The 22,802-nt window shown below is 52.8% G+C and overlaps 2 protein-coding genes across 5 annotated transcripts; one reads left to right on the top strand and one right to left on the bottom strand.

The window, feature by feature from the left end:
• The first annotated feature begins 110 nt into the window (after positions 1 to 110).
• Positions 111 to 9,103, top strand: SRPRA (SRP receptor subunit alpha). Its single transcript, XM_068658984.1, has 14 exons — positions 111 to 308; positions 727 to 810; positions 2,097 to 2,260; positions 2,581 to 2,741; positions 3,643 to 3,796; positions 4,261 to 4,414; positions 4,768 to 4,874; positions 5,064 to 5,182; positions 5,518 to 5,604; positions 5,959 to 6,131; positions 6,220 to 6,433; positions 6,516 to 6,679; positions 6,807 to 6,905; positions 7,789 to 9,103. The coding sequence occupies exons 1-14, from the start codon at positions 183 to 185 to the stop codon at positions 7,915 to 7,917; spliced, it is 1,935 nt and encodes a 644-aa protein (XP_068515085.1). The 5' UTR covers positions 111 to 182; the 3' UTR covers positions 7,918 to 9,103.
• A 152-nt stretch (positions 9,104 to 9,255) lies between these two features.
• Positions 9,256 to 22,078, bottom strand: FAM118B (family with sequence similarity 118 member B). 4 transcript variants are annotated; one of them, XM_068658990.1, is made up of 9 exons: positions 21,984 to 22,078; positions 21,189 to 21,239; positions 16,434 to 16,511; positions 13,997 to 14,249; positions 13,111 to 13,338; positions 11,577 to 11,705; positions 10,711 to 10,996; positions 10,035 to 10,094; positions 9,256 to 9,723 (listed from the first exon to the last, which is right to left on the bottom strand). In XM_068658990.1, the coding sequence occupies exons 3-9, from the start codon at positions 16,502 to 16,504 to the stop codon at positions 9,710 to 9,712; spliced, it is 1,041 nt and encodes a 346-aa protein (XP_068515091.1). In that variant the 5' UTR covers positions 16,505 to 16,511; positions 21,189 to 21,239; positions 21,984 to 22,078; the 3' UTR covers positions 9,256 to 9,709. The 4 variants fall into 4 exon arrangements, with proteins under 4 accessions (XP_068515091.1, XP_068515089.1, XP_068515088.1 ...); XM_068658988.1 differs by lacking the exon at positions 21,984 to 22,078 and having other exon boundaries at positions 21,189 to 21,527; XM_068658987.1 differs by lacking the exons at positions 21,189 to 21,239; positions 21,984 to 22,078 and adding an exon at positions 19,429 to 19,491.
• Between the last annotated feature and the right edge of the window lie 724 nt (positions 22,079 to 22,802).

Raw genomic sequence — 22,802 nt, 5'->3', positions numbered from 1 at the left:
CCGCAGCCAATCCCCGCCCGCCCCGTCTCGCCCCGCCCCCGGCTCTCCGCGCGCGCCCCCCGCCTCCCGCCCGGCAGCCAATAGGCGGCCCCGCCGGCTGGGCGGTGACTTCCGGCGGAAGTGCCCCCGCGCGAGGCAGTGCGACGTGTGCGCGCAGCCGGGCCCGGCGCGCCGCCGCCGCCATGCTGGACTTCTTCACCATCTTCAGCAAGGGCGGGCTCGTGCTCTGGTGCTTCCAGGGGGTCCGCGGGCCCGCCGCCGCCGCCACCGCCCCCGTCAACGCCCTCATCCGCTCCGTGCTGCTGCAGGTCCGGGGGGCGCTGGGCGGGGCCGGGGCAGGCCGCAGAACGGGGGGGGGGGGAGGGGTGAGGGCCCCGGGCCGCCTCGTCTACCCAGCACCTCCCCCACAGCTGTTGCCCCCCCCCCATTTCCCCGCTGTTCCATCCCAGCCCCCCCCCCCCGTGTCTGTGGGTGCCCCTGGTTCTGGGGGCGCTGAGCGGGGCTGTGTGTGCGGTGGGGGGGGGATCCTCTGCCCGGGGGGCTCCTCCTTGGGAGAGGGGGGGGTCGGGGACACCCCCAGCAGGGTGGTGCTGGGCTCGCTGGGAGGGCGGCTCCGCCTGGCAGCACCCCAGGGGGGTGGGGAGCCCCCCGCTAAGGGGGGGACATGTCAAGGGGGGTACCTCCCGTGTGTTGTCAGGCACCTGAGTGGTTGATTTCCTCCTGCAGGAGCGCGGCGGCAACAACTCCTTCACCCATGAGGCCCTCACGCTCAAGTACAAGCTGGACAACCAGTTTGAGCTGGTGTTTGTGGTAAGTGGCCCCCACCATGCTGCAGCACTGTGCTGCGATGTGTTCTGCCACCTGGGGGGCTGAGGAACCCCCGGGAAGGGGCGTGCTCAGGCTTGGAGGAGAAAGGGGACGCTCAGAAGAGGTTCGGGGCTCGCTCAGGAGCTCCAGGAGGGCTGAAATGCCGGCTGGTGCCTTCCTGCGGGGCTGAGGCTTGCAGCTGCCTGCCCCAAACCTCCTGAATCCTTCGCTTGGTGAGGAAGCTCGGTCAGCCCGGCACAGGCAGCAGCTTGCGCTTCGGAGTTGAAGCTTTCCCTGGGATGTCACATCCCTGGTGTTCCTCCTGCTCTGCTGGTGGCACAGCGCTGTGGAGGAGGTGGTGCCCGTTGGGAAATGCTGCAGCTGGGCCAGGTGTTGGAGGGAGCGCCCTAGGATAAGGTGTGAGCCCTGCTGGGCACCCAGAGGGACTGGGAGGGCATGGGAATGGCCACACATGGGGCACGGGCAGCTCACACCTCCCTGCTGGGATAGCAGAGCTCGTGCATGTGGGGCTGGAGAATAATTATCTGCAGCAAGCTGGTGCTTTTGATACACACCGCCGTGGTTTGGCTCCCTGGGTGGGGCTCTGAGGTTTTTGGGACGAGGGAGGCCTTTCCCTGAGGTTGCTGGTAGTGTCCTACCCGAGGGATGTGTGCTGTAGGGTTTGGTTTGCTGTGTGAGGACCGTGGGTGCAACACGACTGCCTCTTCAGCCACGCACCACTCTGGTCCCTATCAGTTTATTTTAGTGTCTGTGGTAGGATTAAGACTTATGCACTGCAGCTGGGATGGAAGCCCCACAGAGTGCTACATGCTAATAAAACTTCAGCACAGAACAGTCACCTGAGAAGTCTGCTGTGACTGCACCTCCTTAAGGAAAGCCGAATATGTGTGTTTGTTCTTGTGCCTTAGCAAACATTCTGACTTTTCCCCTTTAAGCGCTCTCTGCCTGATTTCAGTGAAGCCCCACAACTTTCCTTGTGTGCCTATGTTCAGCACAGGGCTTCCTGTTTTTTTGGTACAAGTCTCTGTTGCTGTGGAACATCCAGCCCATTTTTATTGGTGTCACGCTTTAATGTGAAGCTCTGTGTTGTGCCACTTTTGTTTCTTTGAGAACACGCTAAAAGCTTCAGAGGTTATATTAGAAAGCGTAGCCTGAAGCTTGTAGCAGCTGGTTGCTGAAATGAAAGAACTTCCCATCGGGTTTTCTTGCAGAGTTTATGCATGTGCCATTTGCACAGAGCGACATCTCTTCACTGTGCTTTTTTGCAGGTGGGCTTTCAAAAGATCCTGACTCTAACCTACGTCGACAAGTTGATAGATGACGTGCACAAGGAGTTCAGAGACAAATACCGTAATGAGTTTCAGCAGAAAGGCACCCTGGGCCTCCTAAATGGCACCTTTGATTTTAAAGATGACTTTTTGCGTCTCCTCCGGTAATGAATTTTCCTGCCACTGCAAAGCTTCCCCCTGCAGCAGGGCCTGCGTCCTTGTGGCTTTCACTCCTTCCCCTGCTGGAAGTGTGGCAATTATTCCCCAGCTTTGTGGGTGATAGCCAGTGGTGGGCAGCTCCGTTCTGCTTCTGTGCTGCCAGCTGGCAGCAGGTGTAGCTGTAGTGGCAGCGTGGGTTAAAGCGCAGGTTCTGTGCTGATAACTGGCAGGGGCTGAGCTCTTTGATGTTGCCATCTAGAGCAGAGGTGGTCGTAGGGATGGGGGCACAGAGCTGAAATTCAGGCTGATGCGTGTTGTCCCGCAGGGAGGCGGAGGAGAGCAGTAAAGTCCGAGCTCCCACCGTAATGAAGACATTTGAGCAGTCTGTGAAGTCGCAGAAGACTGTCAAGTGTATGATAGAGACCCGAGGGGAGAAACCAAAGGAGAAAGTCAAGACCAAGAAGAATAAAGGTTCCAAAAAGGAGGGTGAGTTGATGGGAAAAGTTAAAGTGGCTGTGCAGCTGTGGGGTGTGAATATTCCAGAGCTATGAAATGTGGGTCACGTGTGTCCCAGCCCGTGCTTTCCTGGTCCTGCATCACTGGAGCGCTCTCAGGGGCCTTTGCTCACAGCCAGGATGGGTTCATGAGGGGAAAGACCTGCTTAACAAATGTGATTTCTTGTTCTGACTGAGCCTGCTGGAGTTCAAGAGGCATTTGGGCAGTGCTACCAGACATCGGGGCTGGGTTTTGGGTGGTGCTGTGCGGACCCAGGAGCTGGACTTGGGTACCTTCCAACTCGGGATGTTCTTTGGTGCTGTGACTCCGTGTGCCCTGCTCTGTGGGAGAGCGGGCGTGGTGCAGCAGGAGCCTTCCGTGGATGTGGCCTTGCTGAACTGCCCCATCGTGAGAGCAGACAGCTTGGTGCCCTTCGGAAAGCAAAGTGAAAGTGCCAGCAAGACTTTAATTGGGTGTGCCTCAGCTCTGTCCTTGTGAAGGGAAGCTGGGAGCACACTGAGGAGGACTGGTGGTATGAGATGCAGCCCTTCAGCTGGGACAGCGATAGGCAAAGGTTGTTCTGGTGTAACGGCGCTGTCCTGTAGCGTGTGTTCTGGCTCTTACATGGGGAGTGAGGTGTACATGTCATACATACAAAGATGTTTTGGGAGAGCTGGTTCGTCAGCTGCCCGTCTTGGGAGGATCATATCCAATGCCTTTGGGCCAAAGCAAGGTGCTCCCATTTCTTGAGGCTTCCAAAATCTTAGAGGTGAGGCTGGAGCAGTACTCTCTTCTGGCAGAGGAAAGCCTTCTGTGGAGTTGCTGCAATGCTGGGTGGTGGTGGTGGTACCAGTTCTGCAAGGCTGAGCTTGTGCTGGGCTCTGTCCTGCAGGAGTGGAAACTGTTACAGCATCCAATAAAGCAGTCCCCGGTGAGAAGCAGCCCTCCTCAGCTGGGGACAAGGAGGAACTGACCAAGGATGAAATACTGCAGAAGAACCGGGAAGAATTCTTCAAGAGACACATGAAAGCAGGGGAGAAGTCCAGGTGGGTAAAGACGGTACGGACAGGTCATGGGGAGTCTGCCTGTGCTTCAGACCAGCTCCTTGCTGGTTGTGTGTAAAAGAAGCTCTGTGCCATCCCTCAGCCATCTGAGCCTCTCCTTCCTTTAGTGACCCTGAAAGTCATCCTGCTAATCATCAGACTGCTCAAAGTACAGTGTAGAGTTCAAAGTATAGACCTTGCGTTCAGGTCCAGATCTCTTTTTGGGGAGGCTTTCCGACTGTGAGTAAAGGGCACATTGATGCCTGGTTTGGGTTAAAGCAGCCCACATCAAGCATGATACGGGACTAAAGTTCAAGTAAATAATCTGTGGAAGCCTGGCATCAGCCAGTTTTAGCTTCGGTTTCTGCCTTTTTGACACCTGGGCTTTGAATTTTCACGTTTTCTAAGGAGCTGTTTGCTCATTCTTCACAATACCAAACAAAATGTGTTTCTGGTCTTTGTTTTAGCAAGTCTCCAAAGCCTGATACTCAGAAGGAGAAGGGGAAGAAACCCAGAGTGTGGGATCTGGGGAACTCTAATGCCAAAGTACTCGATTACAGTGACTCCACTACCAATGGGAACTCAGAGGCCTGTCCTGTGGAGGAATTTGACCCTGATGTGGTAAGAAGTCAGGTCACGGTGTCTGCTTCAGTGCATTGTTCTTGAGTCAGCTGGGCATCACGAACCCAGCTTGGTCTCCACAGCTGGCTGAGAGCTAGAAAAGGGGATTGCGGTGCCCGGCCTTCTGCGTGTAAAGCAGCTGTCTAGAGAATGCTTCCTCCTGCTGTGACCGCTGCAAGCAGCACCAGTTTCTGCACACTGGGTCAGACAGCTGAGCCCTTCTGACGAGGATCTGTGTGGACTTGCTTCTGCTGCTGACTGTAATTGGCGTTGCTCCTGGTCACAGTGAAGGCAAGCCAAGAGGACAAAGTTAAGCAGTTGCCGCTTCTCAGTACACTGCCTTCCCCTTGCAGGCCCTAGGGGATCGAAATCGGGAGCCCGGCCGCCTCTATGACCTTGAATATGAGAGTGATGAAGAAGCTGAAGAGGAGAAGGTTATTCAGAACACTTCAAAACCCAGGTAGGAAGCTCCTACAGCCCCTGATTGCTACACGCTTCTTGATTTCCCTCCCATAACTCATCTTCCAGTCCAACCAGTAACAGTGGAGCATTTGTCAGCTGCATGACAGGCTCGTGTGCCTCCCTGCTGCTGGCAGTTGTATGCACTGTGCCATTCACACCTGGAGGTAACTACTGTGCTTCTCTGCAGCACAAAGAAGGGTGGCCTCGGAGGCATGTTTGGCATGCTGAAAGGCCTGGTGGGCTCCAAGAGCTTGACAAGAGAGGACATGGACCCAGTTCTGGAAAAGATGAAAGACCATTTGATCGGTAAGTGTGGGTCTGCTGCATGTGGGTTCGACTGGATGGATCAGGCAGGCCAAGCTGGTTCCCGAGTGCTGTGTTTAGGGCGGGCTCCAGAGGATTGGGTAGGGCCCACGGTTTGGGGAGTTGTTGCTCACAGGAAGTGTCGCAGGTTCCTGCCTTGCCTCTGGGGGACTTGTCAACAGCAGAAGAGGACAGCAGTCTAATCTGGAGGGGGGGGGGATCCTGCCACTCAGCCTTCCCTTGATCCACCAAACTGCTGAGGCTTGGTGGGATGCTGATGTCCAAGCATGTGCCACCTGTTCAGCCCCAATAACCCCGATCTCTTCTCTCTCCCAAAGCAAAAAACGTGGCAGCTGAGATTGCAGTCCAGCTCTGTGAATCAGTGGCTAAGAAACTGGAAGGGAAGGTGATGGGAACATTCACCAGTAAGTGGCTGCACTGCACTCATCTCTTTTGGTGTCTGAGGCTTGCTGGCCTAAAACTCCTGCTTCTCTGACCTGGTGCTACACAGAATTGGGTCGTCCCAGCAGCTGCTGCAGTTTCCTCTCAAATAAGTGCAGGAGATCCAAGCTGTGCAAATAGGCTGGACCCCAGCTATTTTGGAAAAAGAGGGAGGCCTGAGACTCCTGCCATCTTTGTTAAACCAAGCAACCATACATGATACTTTGGAAGCCCCCAGGTGTCCTCCTGGCGTCCTAATGCTTGTGGGTTGGGGCTCAGAGCTTCCCTGGACTGCTTTCCAGGTGTGACAGGTTCTCTTTATATCTCCTTTTTCCCAGCGGTGACCTCAACAGTGAAGCAGGCCCTACAGGAGGCTCTAGTGCAGATCCTGCAGCCCCAGCGCCGTGTGGATGTCCTCCGCGATGTCATGGATGCGCAGCGTCATCGCCGGCCCTACGTGGTCACTTTCTGTGGTGTCAACGGTGTCGGGAAGTCCACCAACCTGGCCAAGGTAGGGCACAGTCCTGCTGGCTCCCTGGGATGGGGTTGCTGAGTTCAGGCCACAGCTGCTAACAAGGCTTTTCTGTTGCTGGCTGCAGATCTCATTCTGGCTCATCGAGAATGGTTTCAGCGTCCTCATCGCCGCGTGTGACACCTTCCGTGCGGGAGCAGTGGAGCAGCTCCGCACGCACACCCGCCGCCTCAATGCCCTGCACCCCCCGGAGAGCCACGGCGGGCGGACCATGGTGCAGCTCTATGAGAAGGGCTACGGGAAGGACGCGGCAGGGATCGCCATGGAGGCCATCTCTTACGGTAGGAGGAAGCTGGGAGCAGGAGGGGCTGTCCTGGGGGCCCTGGGCTTCCTCCTGCTCATGCTGCCTCCCTGTCTTCCCAGCTCGGAACCAGGGCTTTGATGTGGTGCTGGTGGACACGGCGGGCCGCATGCAGGACAATGCCCCACTGATGACTGCTCTGGCAAAGCTGATTGCGGTCAATGCTCCCGACCTGGTCCTGTTTGTTGGGGAAGCTCTGGTGGGAAATGAGGCTGTGGATCAGCTGGTGAGTGCCGAGAGTTTTCCTGAAGGGTGGATGGGAGCAGAAGGTGTCTGTGTGCAGGTTTTGTTGGAGGAGTTGTGGACAGCGTCAGCATCACAAGTGTATTTCTTGGGTATGTTCTCTTCCTCAGGTCAAGTTTAACAAGGCACTGGCTGATCACTCCATGGCCCAGACACCCCGGCTCATTGATGGAATCGTGCTCACCAAGTTCGACACCATTGATGACAAGGTAAGGAGACCTCTTCGTGCCCCAGGAGGGATTTCCTTTTTAAGTGTAACCTTGTACAGAGCTGGTATGAGCACCCGTTGGTGATGGGAGGAAAGAGAGATGCAGTCAACAAACAGGGTGTTTCTGTGCTGTCCTGGATGCAGTTCTCTGCGTGTAGATGCACTGCAATCATCTGAACAAAATTAAGCATACTGACTTCTGTGCCTCTGGAAAAATGGCTGCGAGGTGTCTCAGTTCATTAGCATTCCTGCAGCAGGTCATACAGAGTTGGGACTGTATGTATCTGGAAAATAGGAGGCTGTTTGATGTGGTTCCCTGAGGAGGCAGCACTGGAATAGCTGCAGCAAGCAGAGGGATCTGCAGGGAAGGGCACCACAAATCGGGCCTTCAGACCCCGGATTAAATGCCATGCAGAGTCACAGCACTAAAACCTTGTGGCAGGGTGAACCTGCTTGTGCAGCATTAGGACTGAAATCCAGAAAAGGAGAAACCCTGGCGGGAGGCGAGTTGTGCCTGTAGGTGGTACCGGTACCTGGCTCTGCGGTATGTGACACCCCCTGCCCTCCCAGCCTCCTGCCGATGCAGCAGACCCCAGAGTGCAAGGGGCCTGTGCCACAGGGAGCAGCCTGTTAGCCAAGAATAAAGCAGGCTCAACTGGCTCTGCATCTGCCTGTTTTCTAAATTCCAGAGATCCAGGCTCAGCAGTTCTGATCTTTGTTGCATTCTTGGGTCCTCATTTTCCTTCCATGTCATTGTGTTGGATGAACTAGAAATAGTTCTCTGGAGTAGCAGGCTCTGTACAAGCAGGAGGAGTGGTGCTTTTTTTTCTTTTTTGGAAATCCAGCCTCAGTTGGCCCTGGCTAAAGATGCTTGTCCTTGGCAGGTTGGCGCTGCGATCTCCATGACCTACATCACAAGCAAGCCCATCGTTTTTGTTGGTACTGGACAAACCTACTGTGATCTGCGTAGCCTTAACGCCAAGGCTGTGGTCGCAGCACTCATGAAGGCCTAAAAAAAACGATTGCACCAAATTGCTGTTTGCAGATGTCTCAGAAGAACATGCTTTACCCCGTGACCGACTGTAGTCTTTCCAGTGTAGTGCAAAACAGAATGAAGGGATGCGGGCGCGAGAGCTGTGCTTCCCCTGCCTGCCTGTGAATCCTTCCACTGGCTGCGTGATTGTAAACTAGGGTGGTGGTGTTTCTGGTCGTTGTGCTTACTCCAGTTAGCTCCGTGCTCTCCTGCCATATTTATTGACTACAGTTTATTTTTGGATAAAAGCTGTCTTCTCCAGCTGGAGCACTTGTACCTGGTCAATGCCGGGGCTTCACCCAGTGACAGCCTTTCCTCGGATCCCTTCATTCTGTTTAAGTCACTCAGCCTCCCTTACAGAGGCTGAAACCAGAGCTTTGTATTGTTCATGCTGTACAAGTGGCAATGCAAGGACCTGCTGTGCTTTGGGGCTGTCCAATTGTTAGCAGCATCTGGGGGCTGTCTGGGGGGTTGTTGGTGCTGTTTCCTGAGCCTGTGAGCTCTGCTTCTGATTTCTAGACCAGCTTAGGGATGACGCAGGCTTGTTTGTCAGGCTGGAGGCAGGCAAGCAGGCCCGCAGGCTGCAGAAAGGGATGGCTGCTGTGGAGTGACAGCGTTAGAACATCTGACCATTCACAGTGCTGGCTTGATTGTGGCAGCTCACCAAAGTTGATAAACCAAAAATTGCAACGGCCTGCCCCTGTGCTGGGCAAGCAAGGGGCTAGAGGGGGAATGTTAAATTGCCTTAAGGTCCCTATTTCTGTTGTCAGTGGGATTCTGCTGCAGGGCACCCAGGTGCTGCATGTTGTGGCAGGAGCTGGGGAGCTGTGGCAGCTTGGTCTGATCATCTGACTTGTTCTCCTACCAGCCAGAGGACGATGTGCCCCTGTCTGTCTTCTGCCTGCTGGCCTCAGTGTTACTTGCTGCCTCAAATATGCTAGCAAAAGGAAAAAAAATACTGGAAGACAAGGGTGGCTGCTTGCTGCTTCCCTGCGCCCTTTCTCCCCCTTTAGAGTGCCTCTTGATCCTGGTCTAAAGTGCTACACTGAATAATACAAAACTCTCTTACAATGTCATGTAGCTCCGTCTTGCAGATGTGCTATAGTGCAATAAATTGAATGCTGTCTGCTAAGAGACATAATTTATAAATAAACTTCAGAATTTGTTTTCTGTGTATATATAACTTGCCTTCAGCAAGGACAACTTTCTCCTCACGGGGGAGACAACTCCTGCCTCTGGCTTCAGCCTGCAGGAGTCCAAGTCCTGGGCAGGCTGTGTGAAAGGTCTGAGCACAAACAAAACACCAGCCCGCAGGGGGTAGCTGAACAGGTCTTTAATACAAGCTTCAACATACAAAATACTGTACAGTATAAAGAAAGGACTAGAAAACTAGAGCTTCAAGTAAAAAAAGCAAACAAACAAAAAAAAAGCTCAAGTTTCATTTTAAAGTGAAAGTACAGAATACAAAAGCACTAAGTATGAAATTACAGGAGGCTGCAGTTGAGGTGGGGAGAAAACAGTCCCCAGGCAAACGCACCCTTGATTAAAAAAACACAATTACTACATTAAATCAGGCAACGGTGTGAGGGAACTGCCCAGCCCTCTGTCTTGTGCCTGATGTGTGGGTAGTTAGGGGCTGGCGGAAGTGACGCTCTGGGCCTCGGCTATATAACCCCATGGGACTCGACAATAAACGCCATTTGCCATCCACCACCTTGGTGTCTGTGAGCTGGGGAGGTTCTGCAGCACTGCTCCTGGGGCAAGGCCAATGCTCAAGTGCTGCATCCTGTGCAGAAACAAAAGGCTCTGTGAAACCTGTGTGGGGCACACTGGCCTCCCCTGGCACCTAGGGAGGCTCCAGCTGGGCAGAGTGGTGAGAAAGGGAGAGGGAAATGCTGTAGGGCAGGCGGGACCTCTCTGAAAGCTGTGCACTGGGACTGGCTCTGGAGGTGCCATGCAGGACGAGCTACCTGTGGCTGCTGCGCTGGGAGGGCAGGCAGCAGTGCCCAGCTCTGTACCCCAACACGCAGCTCCCGTGCAGGAGCTCGCCCTGCTGCAGCCAGGGCTGCTCGCTCTGAGCCTGGGGAAAAATCTTACCTTTTATCTCATCATGGGCAGCGGCGGAGCCATTCAGCTGCTGTCCCTCCTTAAGCACACCTAAAATGGAGCAGAGTGTAAGTACCAGGTGGAGGGGTGACAGCATCAGGTGTTGAGCCCGTATTTCTCTGGGAAGGCAGAGGTGCTGAGAGCACTTCAGAAGTGATCGGTGCTAGGGATCTGAATGCAGCACTGAGTAGTTTCGCGTGACAGGCTCTCCTGGCTGGGTTTTACTTTCAGAACACACACCAGCAAGGCCCTGGCTAGCAAACTTCCTTTTGTTTTTCTGATTTTTATGATTAGTGAGATCTCATATGTTAAAGCATTAACTTGGTCTGCACAGCATGCAAGTCACCGAGACCACGCTGTGAGACTGGAACGCTCTTTCCTTTCACTAGAAAGGGAGTAAACATGAGCTACACCTCAAAAATTAAGTCTGGATGTGTTGGAAGCAGTAGAGGTGTTTTCCCTGTATGAACGTAACAGTGATTGTGTGAAAGTAAGCCCCAAATCCAACTACAGTTGCAGACAATTTGGAAAAAAAAAAAAAACCTTAATGAGTAATACAGCACAGAGAAAAGGGGTTACACTGCCTGCACTCCAGACATCACAATGACAGTCAAGAACTGTGCTGCTGTAACAGGATGTCACCCAGCACTGTCTGCAGCCCCTGTACCTGTCCGACCCCGCATGGCGATCTCAGTCGTCAGCCTCTCGAAGTACTCCGGCAAGTCTGCGTATTCATCTCCGTAGGAAATCACTTTAATCCCTTTGTCCAGCATATTCTCACGGAGCTTCTTGAACTCATCCACGTCTCCTCGCCGCACGAGCATAAAGTGCTCCAGGTCTGACTTGTGCTTCACAGCTTCTAAAAACAGGGCTTGAAACGTGGTGTCATCAACAGTCCAACCACAGCCCAAGAACAGGAATGACTTATTTTCATACAGCTTCTGAATCTCTTGCTTTAAACAAAAAAAAAAAAAAAAAAAGAGAGCGATGTTCTTAGTAAATGCAAGTTGTATCTTCACAAGGTAAAACATACTTGGAGTACTTGGCTTCTAATTTATGAGCCTCTTCAGGAGTGTCACCATTCCCTCAGCCCACATGGAAACATGGCGAGGTGTTTTTGCAGATTAACTGGCTAGAGCAAGTTGCTCAGGAATTTGTCTCCTTTGTTCTATTTAAGAAAATCCAGGATTCTGATTACTCTGCGTGAAGCCTGTCTCTAACCTCGTGTTTTAAGCTCAGCTGAATCTTTGCCCAGTCTATACACAGGCTTGCGAGGGGCTGGAATGGGAAATGGAAGATTTGTATATACAGAGTTCTTAAAATATGTAACCTCAAGTCAGTGAACACATGTTCTGAGGAGCTGCAACAATCACGAGGTTTAGCGAGAGGCAGGTGATTGCTCTGGCAAACAAAAGTTGGGGCAGGCTGGAAATTGTTCTTTGCTTTTTGACCCAGTGAAGCTAAAGGAACAAGCAAAACGAGCTGGTCCATCTCTGCCAGTGTGCCGCGCACAGAGCCAGCGAGGTGCCTCACCATGACCTCCGTGTTGCGCAGCACATTCTGGTACCCGGCCGGGTGCAGCACTATGCCGCTCGGGTTTGTGTACACGCCGTGGATATGCAGGACGCTGAGCTTCCTCTTCTCTTGTGCCCACTCCAGCACCTGCACAAAATGAACCGTGCCAGAAACGTTAGCGAGAGCAGACAGTTCAGCCGCCAACAAGTTGCTACGGGGATATTCTTTACTAAGGTCTTCTGCGTCTCCTGTTCTAGGACTTGCCTCCTACCTCTTCAAGCGTTGAATTATGTGCTGTCAAAAAGACAATTTTGGAGAAGCTTCTCAACGAGGCAGCTTCTTTTTCATGTTACATCTTATCTCCTCAAGGGGTCCCGAGTACAATAGCCTCTACATCACAGCCTGCAGCGGCAGCCTGTTGCACTTGTTTGATTTAACACTTCAGCTGAATGGCTGATGCCACAGGAAGAGACCTAATCAATACACTGGACTCAACAGAAAAACGGGAAAAACTCTGAACATTATGTCAGCATGTTTCACGAGACCACAGCATTCATTTCTTGGCCCCTCTAGGCTCTGGGAAGATCTGAGAAAGCTCAGCAGCTGACCTTCATTCCAGAAAGCCACTTCCTAGGCTCTCAGTTTACTCCTACAGACTGCCGTTCATTTAAGCTTGCAATAATTAGAATGCTTATTTGTATCGCTGGAAGTACTTCCAGCCATGTAGATTAAGAGGTCACAGAGGAAACATGAAGCACAGAAATGAGTCAGAATGGAAAGAGATGAAGTACTTCACAGCACCCACACGGTGCATGTGCAACAAACAAAGACACCGTGCTCTCCACGAAGAAAGCCCGCGGTGTGAAGGTGAGGTGGGCAGGCGGGGGGGAGCGCGGGCTGTGCCGTGCCACGCTCTGATTTTCTGCCTGACTGCAGGCCTGGGGCTGCTGGTAAGGAGGGAGGTTTGTCCGAGGCGAGCAGCTACAAATGCGGCAGCACAAGCTGCAGCACAGGGAGTTGTCCCACACGGAGCCACTCGGCCATTTTGGGTAGAGCAGGGAGAGTAGGAGGGACAGGGGAGGATGAAAGCACCCAGGAGCTGTCTCACTGGCTTAGAGCCCTGAGAATGCTACCACAACAAGCACTCATCAGAAAATGACCAAAATAGACAGGCCGGCTTTGTTTCTCGCTCAGGGTTCCTGGGTCAGTCAGAACTGTCAGTCCGAGCCTTATGTGGAAGCAAGGCTTGCGATACTTCAGCAAGGCCAAGCCACAAGTTTCAAGGACAGAGATCAAAGAAGGGCTCAAAGGCTCCTCCTGAGCAATGGATGTCAGCCAATAAGCGCAGCACTTCAGAAACAAGCCAGCATCTTCATGCCTCTGCTCGCTGCCCCCAGCTGTCAGAGCCTCTATATGGAGTTCGTCTAACATCATGTAAATTCCCATGAACAGCACAATCCCCTTACACGGGCATAACAGCACACCCCGCAGCTGTGCTGTCCTGTGCTGTCCCAGCTCAGTCCTGACATCAGAAAGAATCATCATCTTTTACCTTCTTTTCATCCGTCAGGTCAAGAGACTCCAGATGCTTCCCCTGGTGCACCGCATACAGTTCCAGCAGGTTATCAAAGTTTGTGGTTAACACGAGTGCCCCATTTTCCATTAAGTGAAGCACAGACTGAAGCAGCTGTTTGCCAGAATCTTCCATTTTAGATTCCAGGTCATCAAACACCTCGTATAAACAGTCTTTGAAAAATGTTGAGCGAACATTGCTTGTGCGCTGAGAAGCAGAGAGAGATTAAGATCAGAACCTGGTTTCTTTTAGTGTTTCATGCCAAATGAATACACAGAAACTCCCCACGTTTCTTGAAGAACTCTGCAAAGCTAGAGGGCCTTGCAAGGCAAACACAGTGCACTTCTATCAGATTTTCTTCTTCAGGTTGAAAAGCAAGACCATGGGAATGTTTGAAAAGAGACATTCATCAGGGCCCTGCTCCATCCAGACTCATCAACAGAGCTCAGCTGTGGAGGTCAGAAATACAGGAGTGTCACTCTCCACAGCTGAACAGTGGGATTTCCTCTTGCCCTCTGGAGGCTCCCTGGCATGCTCATCATCAAATATCCAGAAGCTGGTAAGCACAGAGCCGGACAACGAGACTTAAGCAGGCACAGGAGGGCACATGGCTATTTAAGGGGACACACAGACGCCTCTGTGCTCCTGTTTGCTCCTGGCAGTGCATCGGCCATGCAAATGCAGATCTGGCTCAGAGTCATCAGGCCCAAAACACCGTCCCAGGAACCCAGTGCAGTAACTGCCCTTGCTCAGTTCCTTGCACATACGGTACTTGCCAGAGGACTGGTGGATTTCCAAAAGCCAATTCCTATGACAGGCGTAGGAAAATGAGACATTTATGTACCCTGCTCTAAAGCACACTCACCGGAGACAGCTTTTGGATGAGGTCATGGGCAACGTGAACCAAGTTCTTGTCCTCATGGAGACACTTCTGAAACCTTTTGCTCTCTTCATCTTCCAGAAGATCAAAGTCAATAGCAGCATCCAGGAGGGCCTGGATTAACCCCTTCCAAGACTTCAGTGCTGGGACTTGGGGAGCGACCGCTGCGCTAATTCCTGTCCCAATCACCAGAACAAGCTCCCGAGGCTTCTTGGTTTTTAGGCTTGGCAGCAGCTTCCTGCAACAGGGGAAAGCAGCACAGCTGGCAGCATCATACAAAAAAGGATGTCCTGGGTTCACAGCACATGCAGACCAAGAAAAAGACTGCCTAAATTTTGCATCAACATATCCACTAGGGTTCTCCGATAAACAGAAGAGAGGCAACTCGGTGTCCCCTAAAGGCAGAGCCCAGCTCCACAGGTCGGTATCAGATGCTCACGGACGGCTACGCAGTGTGGAAGTGCGACCTTACAGGGAAGGCCAAGGCTGCACAGCTGAGTTACTTGAATTTTGCAGGACGGGAGGGCCACAAGTCTTGTGAATGACAGTAACTGGAAGCTAACAGAAAAGATGGAGACACTGGAAAAGATGCAGTGAGCAACAGAGAAAGTTACTCGTCGATGTAGGGGCACTTTTAACACACGGGGCAGTTTAAGGCCTCGTCCTGCATCAGGAAAGCACACATCAGAGCCCTGTGAGAGGAGTGAACACAGCCGTGACTGTGCCTGGACCAAACAGGTGTCCGACACCACAAAGCTTGCTCTGCCTTTAAGTGACAGGGGCCAAGGGGGGGCTGAAGACAGCAGCCCTCTTTAGAGCAGCACAAAAAAGAAGGAAGTGGGGGCTTCCTCCCAGTGCTCTGCCCTGAAAAGGCCCTTCCCACACCCCAACCCTCTTTGCTGAGAAGGCTGCTAAGCCTGGATGTCGCAGTGCCAGAAATCCCTTGCCTGTTATGTTTTCAATGTCAGCAGGACACTCAAGGCCAATCTTTTACAAGGCCACGTCATAACAAGAGTCTAATCAAAGAGCTGTCTGGCTATATGCTCCTTATCTGCTCCTCTTCCCCTCTTCCTTGTTCCTGGCTTTACACCTGCACTGTGCTTTTAAATTTGATGTTATCAAACTTTCCTGAAGTGGATATACTTCTCCCCATGCTGCTGTGCCTAAAGGCAGCCTGGCGGCAAGCTGCTTTTGTGAAGCAGGGAGGGACTGCAGCTTCCCAGAGAACCTCAGCCTTGAGCAAAGCAGCAGCCTGGGGAGGCAGCTGGCTTGGAAGGACTGCTTTTATCTGCAAACATGTGATCCTCTGCAAGAATGGGAAAGGAAACAGACACCACACAGATGGAGCTTTGCCTTTTCTCCTCTACTGCCTAAGAAAACAAATGAGTTAACCTTTTCTTCAGAAGGACTTCACTGTTAGCTGCTGCAAACCGGTTCTAGATTTAGTGGGTTTGTTTGGGGACTGCAAGTCTCACCTCCGAACAGTATTAGTGCTAATGAGCTACTATAGAAACACAACTAGAAACTTAGGTGCTGAAAGCCAAACAAATACCCAAGAAGAGACATTCTTTTCCTGCACTGACAAATAGACTCGTGATGTCCTGAGCAAGGACAAAAATCCACCCAGCCTCTCCTGCTCATTTCATTCGCTGGGTCAAACTGGAGACAAAGGCCAGAAGAGACAGAAAGCGTATTCCAGCCCTCCAGAACCAATAAATACATCAGGTGAGTGGAAGACAACTCCCTAGATGAATCAGCTTCTCCTTTCCAAGTGTCCACGCAGGTATGCAATGATGCAGGTCTTAATTCCAGAGCTAAGCCCATCACAGCAGCCACAGTAACAACCTTGGCTGGAGAGAAGTGGAGGTATGCGCAGAGTTAGTGCCATGCTGAAAATGAAGCAGACCCCACGCAGAGGACTGCAAGATGACCTACTTAACAGCACAGGCAGCCTCGAGAGGGGAATTATTTAGCCCTCACGTGCAGCAAAGTCAAAGTAATTTCAATAACTGCCAGTCCTCCTCGGAGCCACCATCCAGGTGGAGTGCAGAAGCACAACTGCCACAACAGGCCTGGTGCTAGGGGTGGGCAGCACCTGAGTGAGGGTTAACACCAAACAAAACCACAGAGACAGTGCAGTAAAAGCAAGCTTTCTCTGCAACCATGCATCCTGACTTAGGGGTTAAGAAAACCAGCAGCAAAGCAATTCTTTGGTACATGCTTGGCATTAAGGCCTTTGTTCCACACAGGGCAGGAAAACACTTGTCAGAGGGCAGGGCTAGAGACAGCACACAGCTCTCGGATCAGCAACTGGAACGACTGCTAAAGCTTTGTGCCAAATGTCATTCTCTTTCAAGAATGATGCAAGATTACAGAAAAAGCTCTTATGAGAAGAAATTCACTGGAGTATAGTTAAATTTACCTGGGCTTTTTTGCAGGTGGCATTCCATCTTCCAATAATGTGTCTTTACCCAGGCTCACCGTAGAAGCCATCCAGTTTCTATAGTAGACAAATCACCACAAGCAAAGTCACCACATGCATACAACACAACGTGGAACACAGCACAGGTTTTTGTTCGGCCAGCTTGGAACGGGCAGGTAAACACCTAGCTTTGTTATCTTTATGACACCACCTTTGGGCCAAGAATCGCACTTCCTTGGTTTTGCACTTTGCACGATGGCTCTCGTCCGCCTCCTTGGCTTCTTTTACGACCAGGTTTGGTGAGACCGCCTGCCTGATCTGTCCGCAGGGTGCCAGAGCCGTCTCATGGGCAGCGTGCCACCGCCCCTCGGAGCATGGAGGGGCGACACCTCTGGCACACTGCAGGGCCCTGCCATCACGGGTACAAAGGAGGCTGACCGTGTGCCACAGCCTTTGTTTCGCCTCGGCCATTCTCCTCTGTCTGATGGCCCGCACCCTGCAGCGGCACTGGCCCCCTTCCGAGATGCTGCGTGCTGCAGAACTCGCTGCTTCAGAACCAGCAGGAGGGAAGGAGCACAGGATTTGTGTTGGCTACAAAAGGCTACTGAGAGGACTTCATTCTCCAGCGATGAGGGAAGGATTATCCAGCCCACCGTCCAGCTAGACGTGGTGGGATCTGACCTTAAAGCCGACAGAAAGGAAGTTACAACCCCAAGAACTCTTTCAATAGCCCATTACATAAAATACAAAGGGCCTGCCAGCAAATGTTCCTCTCCCACTTGCTTCTCCAAAATAAGTCTATTAAAATGGAAAGAAAACAGAGAGATCTATTCACCCTTATCTATTGTTCTTGCCAATTGCAATGACGAGTCCAACAACAATTCTGGTTTCTGTTAAGCCAACGGCAGGCTTTTGCCAAATGTAAACATACAAAAGCAACTGGCCTGCAGTGCCAGCCTTGTCCAGGTACTGCAGCCTCTCGCTGTCGTGCAGCCACAGTGAGAATCGAGCGTTTGCTCTACACGAGGCACCTGCAGTCTCTTCACCAGCTCCAGGGGCAAAGCTGCAGCACTCAGACGTAATGCACAGGAAAACTCTACACAGGTATGAAACCTCAGCTAGGCTGTAAGCGTGAGCAGGAATCATTTAGGAGATTGTCCCACTCACCTCGATAACTCATCTTTTCACACTGGATAACGAGAACGGGACACGTCGACGCTCACAGGAGCGGTGCTGGCAGCGTGCTCGCTGGCCTCCCGTTTCTCACCCCTTCTGAAAACCTGCACCACACGGGAATGCCTGGCAGAGGGGAGCTGGAGAGCCAGGCGTGCCACTCTGCCTCTGAACCTGCACACGCTGCCGGCCACCTAAATAATCACTTGTATTTTACTTTAAAGCTCAGATTTAAGATCAAACTTTTAAAAAGCACTTAGCAAGTGAGGAGTCAGGCTCCAGCCAGCTGGGCTTACACACCCTACTCTTGCGAGCTCCTCCACCACACACCCTTTTGAACATTGTACCCTGCGTTAAACCTGTGGCAGAGCCTGACTGCACTTTTACGCTGTTCCAGAACTCCGATCAGAGGCTGTCTCCTCCTGTTCACCCCATGTGCCCCCCAGACACTACCTCGTGCAGCCATCAGGCCCTGCAGGGAACTATTTCGGGGTGCAGCTGCCAGGAAAGCCCACGCTCTGAGCGGTGCTGCCTGGTGGGCAGGAGGAAGGAAGCGGGGACCACGCACACTGGCACTGCTCAGGCAGATGGTCAGACAGGCAGTGACATCAAGCTCACCCCGAGCGGAGGCAGCCAGGGCAGGACACAAAACATTTAAGGGAAAAAGCCCCATCAGGAGGGAAAGGTCTCTGTTTTGCTTAGGAGATTCTTCCGGAAGGACAGATTGCTCCACAAAGCCAGACCGGTTTTAATTAACGGTGTAAAGAAAGAGCAAACATTTCAGATGAGCTAGGGGCTAAAGCACAGACCTGGCATTAGCTTGAATGTTTAAGGAAGTTTGTACAAAGCAACACACAGAGCTCCCAGCGCTGCCTGGGTTTGCCCTCACTTCTCTCCTAGGCAGGATACGTAACAGCCAAGGGTAAAATCCTCCCCAAAATACCAGTTCCTCAACTGCTTTGGTTTACAGATGTAATTTACCTTTATATTGGCTTTACGTTACAAATTATCTCTTCTCTGAGACTCCAAAACCAAGCCTATCTATAAATCCCTACCCGGGCTGCCCCGTGTTTTGCTTACTCACAAACTGGCTAACCCCTTGCCCCAACACTGCTTTCGTTTTGCTCCTCTTACACATATGCAGTATTTGGAACAGCACAAGGCAGCTTAATTTTTAAGTGACTATAAAGCATTAAGGACATTTTAAAAGTCATTTTGAACTTAGGAAAAAACATCCCTTATAGTTACCAAGAATTAGCTTCCTAATATGAACTTCAATTTTCGTCTCTACTTACTGTAAAGAACCAAAAAGAAAAACAAACAAACAAAAAAAAACCTGCAAATAATGTCTGGGCTTCTCCTATCTCCAGAGAAGTGCAGTTTGTTCAGAGCTTTAACAACAGTAAAGCTCTTCCTAGCTACAGATTATTTCTCTCAAGATCAAGTATTGGAAATTCAGCCAGGAAATATAAATCTCTGGATTTGCAGCCTGGGAAAAGGTCTGCTCTCCAGGGGGACAGATCACGCAAGCACAAGCATGTTCTGGCCAAAGTAACTAAAATTAAATAGCATTATCTTAGAGCACGGCACCACTGCTGTGTGGAAAATCCTGCACAGGGCACTTGGCAGTGACCGACTGTGCCGTGAGCGTCCCACGAAGAAGACAGAGACAGGATCTTGCAAGACACGAAGCACACCTCCAGCTTCCTCCTTGAAATGTGCAGCGCTCTCCAGGTACTTAGACTACAGTAAGCTGGAGACAGCACGAACATTGCCCTCGGCTCTCCCTCCCCCTCCACACCTAGGAAATTTGTTAATTTACCTCAAAGCCTCGGAGGTACAGCTAGCTCCTGCTGACTGTAAGAACGAGTCTGCTGATTCATCGCTAAAAGCAAAATAGCGGAACAGAAGGCAAGGAAAAACAGTTAAGGGAAAAAGAGAGACGGTATGTCACTTCCTACTTTTAATTTGGAAACAAAGGACCATAATGAACACTGAATTGATGCTCTATGCTCCCAAAACAGATTTTCCCAAGGAACTGTTATCTTCAAATGATACGCAAGTTGCCAGCACTGAACAAACTTTCTTCCACAGAAGAAGCTTTAACAACAACAATTCCATGCTTAATACAAAGACACAACCAAGGAGGCAGCTGTGAAACACATGAAACACAAAGACCTAGCTAAGCTAAAACCAAACGCCTAAGCAGAGGATATGCCAAATGAATGCTGACATTCACAGGGCATGTATTCACAAAAAGCGTGCGCTAACTCTATCAAACAAGTAGATCGGGAGAGACTACGTTGCTTGATGTCACTGCTCAGTGTCTGGCCCCTGGGCACAGAGCCACCCTGGAAGATTTATGAGGCATTTTCTCTCCGCACGCATCACCTACAGGATGGGCTGTGGATGCCCTCTGTTTGGCTGCACGCTCAGCAGCCAGTACACAAGTCAGGCTACACTTGCACACTAGAGCACCTGAATATTTAAAGTTTAAGGAAATACAAAAAATAAAAAAATGTTCTTCCAACTCGGTGAGGAGCTGTTCCGTGACAGAATCATGCTGGGTGGCATCCCCTCCGGGTGCTGCTGTACACAGCTTACAAGATACAAACACACAGAGTCCCGCTGACTGCTGATTAACGGTATTTTAACACCATGAGGTATAACCAATCACTTCCTATCAATTTCTAGAGATTGAAAGGGTGAGTTTGTGGCAGCGAAGGTGCAGGGTAAAGCAGGATCCCTCCAATGTTTTTGGCTGAGCTCAGCCACCAGCAGCACAAGCAGAAGCATGGAGCACATCTGGCTCCTTCGATGGGCATGCCCCACATGCCTGCCAGCCCTGCATCTGTCATGGGCTCAAAACTCCAGCACTGCAACATCCACGTATTAAACCAGTGGAAACGCTCAAAGTACAGAGCTCATTAGATAGCGAAGCAAGTACAGATTCTCTGCTCATCTATTATTTTTAGCTCCTTTGAGAGCCACCAGCGGGGGCCCAATTCAGAACTGCTTTTTAAATTAAGCTGCTTTAAGATGTTGGGAATAAGGCAAATATTAATAGTTTAAAACTCGCCAAATTTCAGGTAGGAGAACCCAGAAGGAAGTCAACAAGCTGTCCTTGGCTGATTCCTGAGCACTGCCCTTCCACACAAGAGCTGCAGCTGCAGCAGGCTCACGAAACCCTTCCTTTCCTTCTGACACCCATAGCAGGGTCAGACTGCAGGTTTAAGGGGGACCTGCCAAGCAAACAGAACAAACCCTGCTCTGCTTGCACCGATGCACAAACGCAGCCCTCTACCTCCACTGATACCACGTCAAAGCGTGGTATCAGAGGCTAATCCCATAGGCTGCTGGGCTCCAGACAAAGGTGTTCAGACACAGGCTCCCCATCTTGTGGCTGTGCCCAAGGCCAGGCTGGATGGGGCTGGGGGCACCCTGGGCTGAGAGGAGGTGTCCCTGTTGCTGCCTGTGGGACGGGGTGGGACTGGGTGGGCTTTGAGCTCCCTCCTAACCGGGCCGGACCCACCTCGGGGCTGGGGCTCGTCCTGCCGCAGAGCCCCCCAGCAGCCGCCTCACCTTCCCTCCTGCGTCGCCCCCTCCTCGCCGCCAGCCGCCTCTGCTACACCTGCGGGGAAAGGAAAGGGAGAAGTTCTTTTCAGCAGGTGGCCACCCTGCAGCGTTTTCAGGGGGAAACACTGGAAGAAAAACAAATAAAAAACCAAAACACGCTGGGGGGGGGGGGGGGGAGGCTCCCAGAGCAGGGCCGCTGAGGCGCGGCACCAGGATCCCCCTGGCCCCTCAGGTCTCCTCATGTTCCCTCAGTTTCCCCCCTGGCCCCCTCAGATCCCCCCAGATCTCCCTCCCAGCCCCTCAGGACCCCCTGAGGTCACCTCAGATCCTCTCAGATCCCCCCCCAGCCCCTCAGGTTGCCCCCCCTGGCCCCTTAGGATCCCTCTGGTCCCCTCAGATCCACCCCCCCCATCCCCTCAGTCCACTCAGGACCCCCCCCATCCCCTCAGGACCCCCTGAGGTCGCCTCATATCTTCTCAGATCCACCCCCCCATCCCCTCAGGACCCCCCCATCCCCTCAGATCTCCCTCCCAGCCCCTCAGGACCCCCTGAGGTCGCCTCAGATCCTCTCAGATCCCCCCCCAGCCCCTCAGGATCCCTCTGGTCCCCTCAGATCCCCTCAGATCCACCCCCCCATCCCCTCAGGACCCCCTCGGTCCACTCAGGACCCCCCCATCCCCTCAGGACCCCCTGAGGTCGCCTCATATCTTCTCAGATCCACCCCCCCATCCCCTCAGGACCCCCCCATCCCCTCAGATCCCCTCCCGTCCCCCCCCCGCCATGGCGGCCCCGGGCTTCCCTCAGCGCCCCCTCCCCATCCTCGCGCGCGCCCCCGGCCCCATCAAGAGCCGCCCCGCCCGGCCCGGCCGCCGCCAAGCCCCGCGCAGGCGCCCCGAGGCCCCGCCCCCGGCGGGCTGTGGGCGGGAGAACGGAAAGCGATTGGCCCGCCCCCTTCGCCAGCCGCCACGCCATTGGCTCGTAGGGAAAGAGGGCGGGGCTTTGCTCCTGGAGGGGGGGGGAAGGGGGCGCGTGCGTGAGAATTAGCTTTGTTCTCACGAGACTTCGAGAAGGTATAAAAGGCGCGTGCGCATGCGCACGGCAGTTGGGCTCTGGGCACGGTGGGGGGAGGTTCGCTCCTGTGCCTGCCCGCATGAGGGAGCTGGGACCGGGTGGGGCGGGGGGAAAAATCTGCGGGGAGGCCCCCGGGGCTGTCCCTGGAGGCTGTGCCGGGGGAGGGAGCTGAAAGGGGCCGGTCTGCAGGCTGGCACCTGCCGGTTCCTGGGGACCTCGCCCGGCCCCAGGGCAGCCCCGCGGGTGCCGGGTGCTGCTCGGGGCGTGCCGGTGCTCGGGGCGTGCCGGTGGGGCCGGCTCACGGCAGCCCGTGACTCACCGTGCCCCGGGGCAGGGCCTCCCCTCCCCGCGATGGGGTGGCAGCTGCCGTGAAACCACCGCTCCCAAGTCACGTTCGATTGAATGCGTTTTTAGTATCGTTATTTTTAAAGTTTTGCTGAAAAGCGCCGTTCAGAATACTGGAAAATATTTTTCAAGATACTTCTGAGCTGAATAGCCTCTGACTTGGGTTATTCCATAAATAAAGGAATGGAAAATTCTCATTTTGAA

The sequence above is a fragment of the Anas acuta genome, chromosome 23 (genome assembly GCF_963932015.1).
Source record: "Anas acuta chromosome 23, bAnaAcu1.1, whole genome shotgun sequence".
NCBI classification, from domain to species: Eukaryota; Metazoa; Chordata; class Aves; order Anseriformes; family Anatidae; genus Anas; species Anas acuta.
This window is presented reverse-complemented; position numbering and strand designations above follow the sequence as displayed.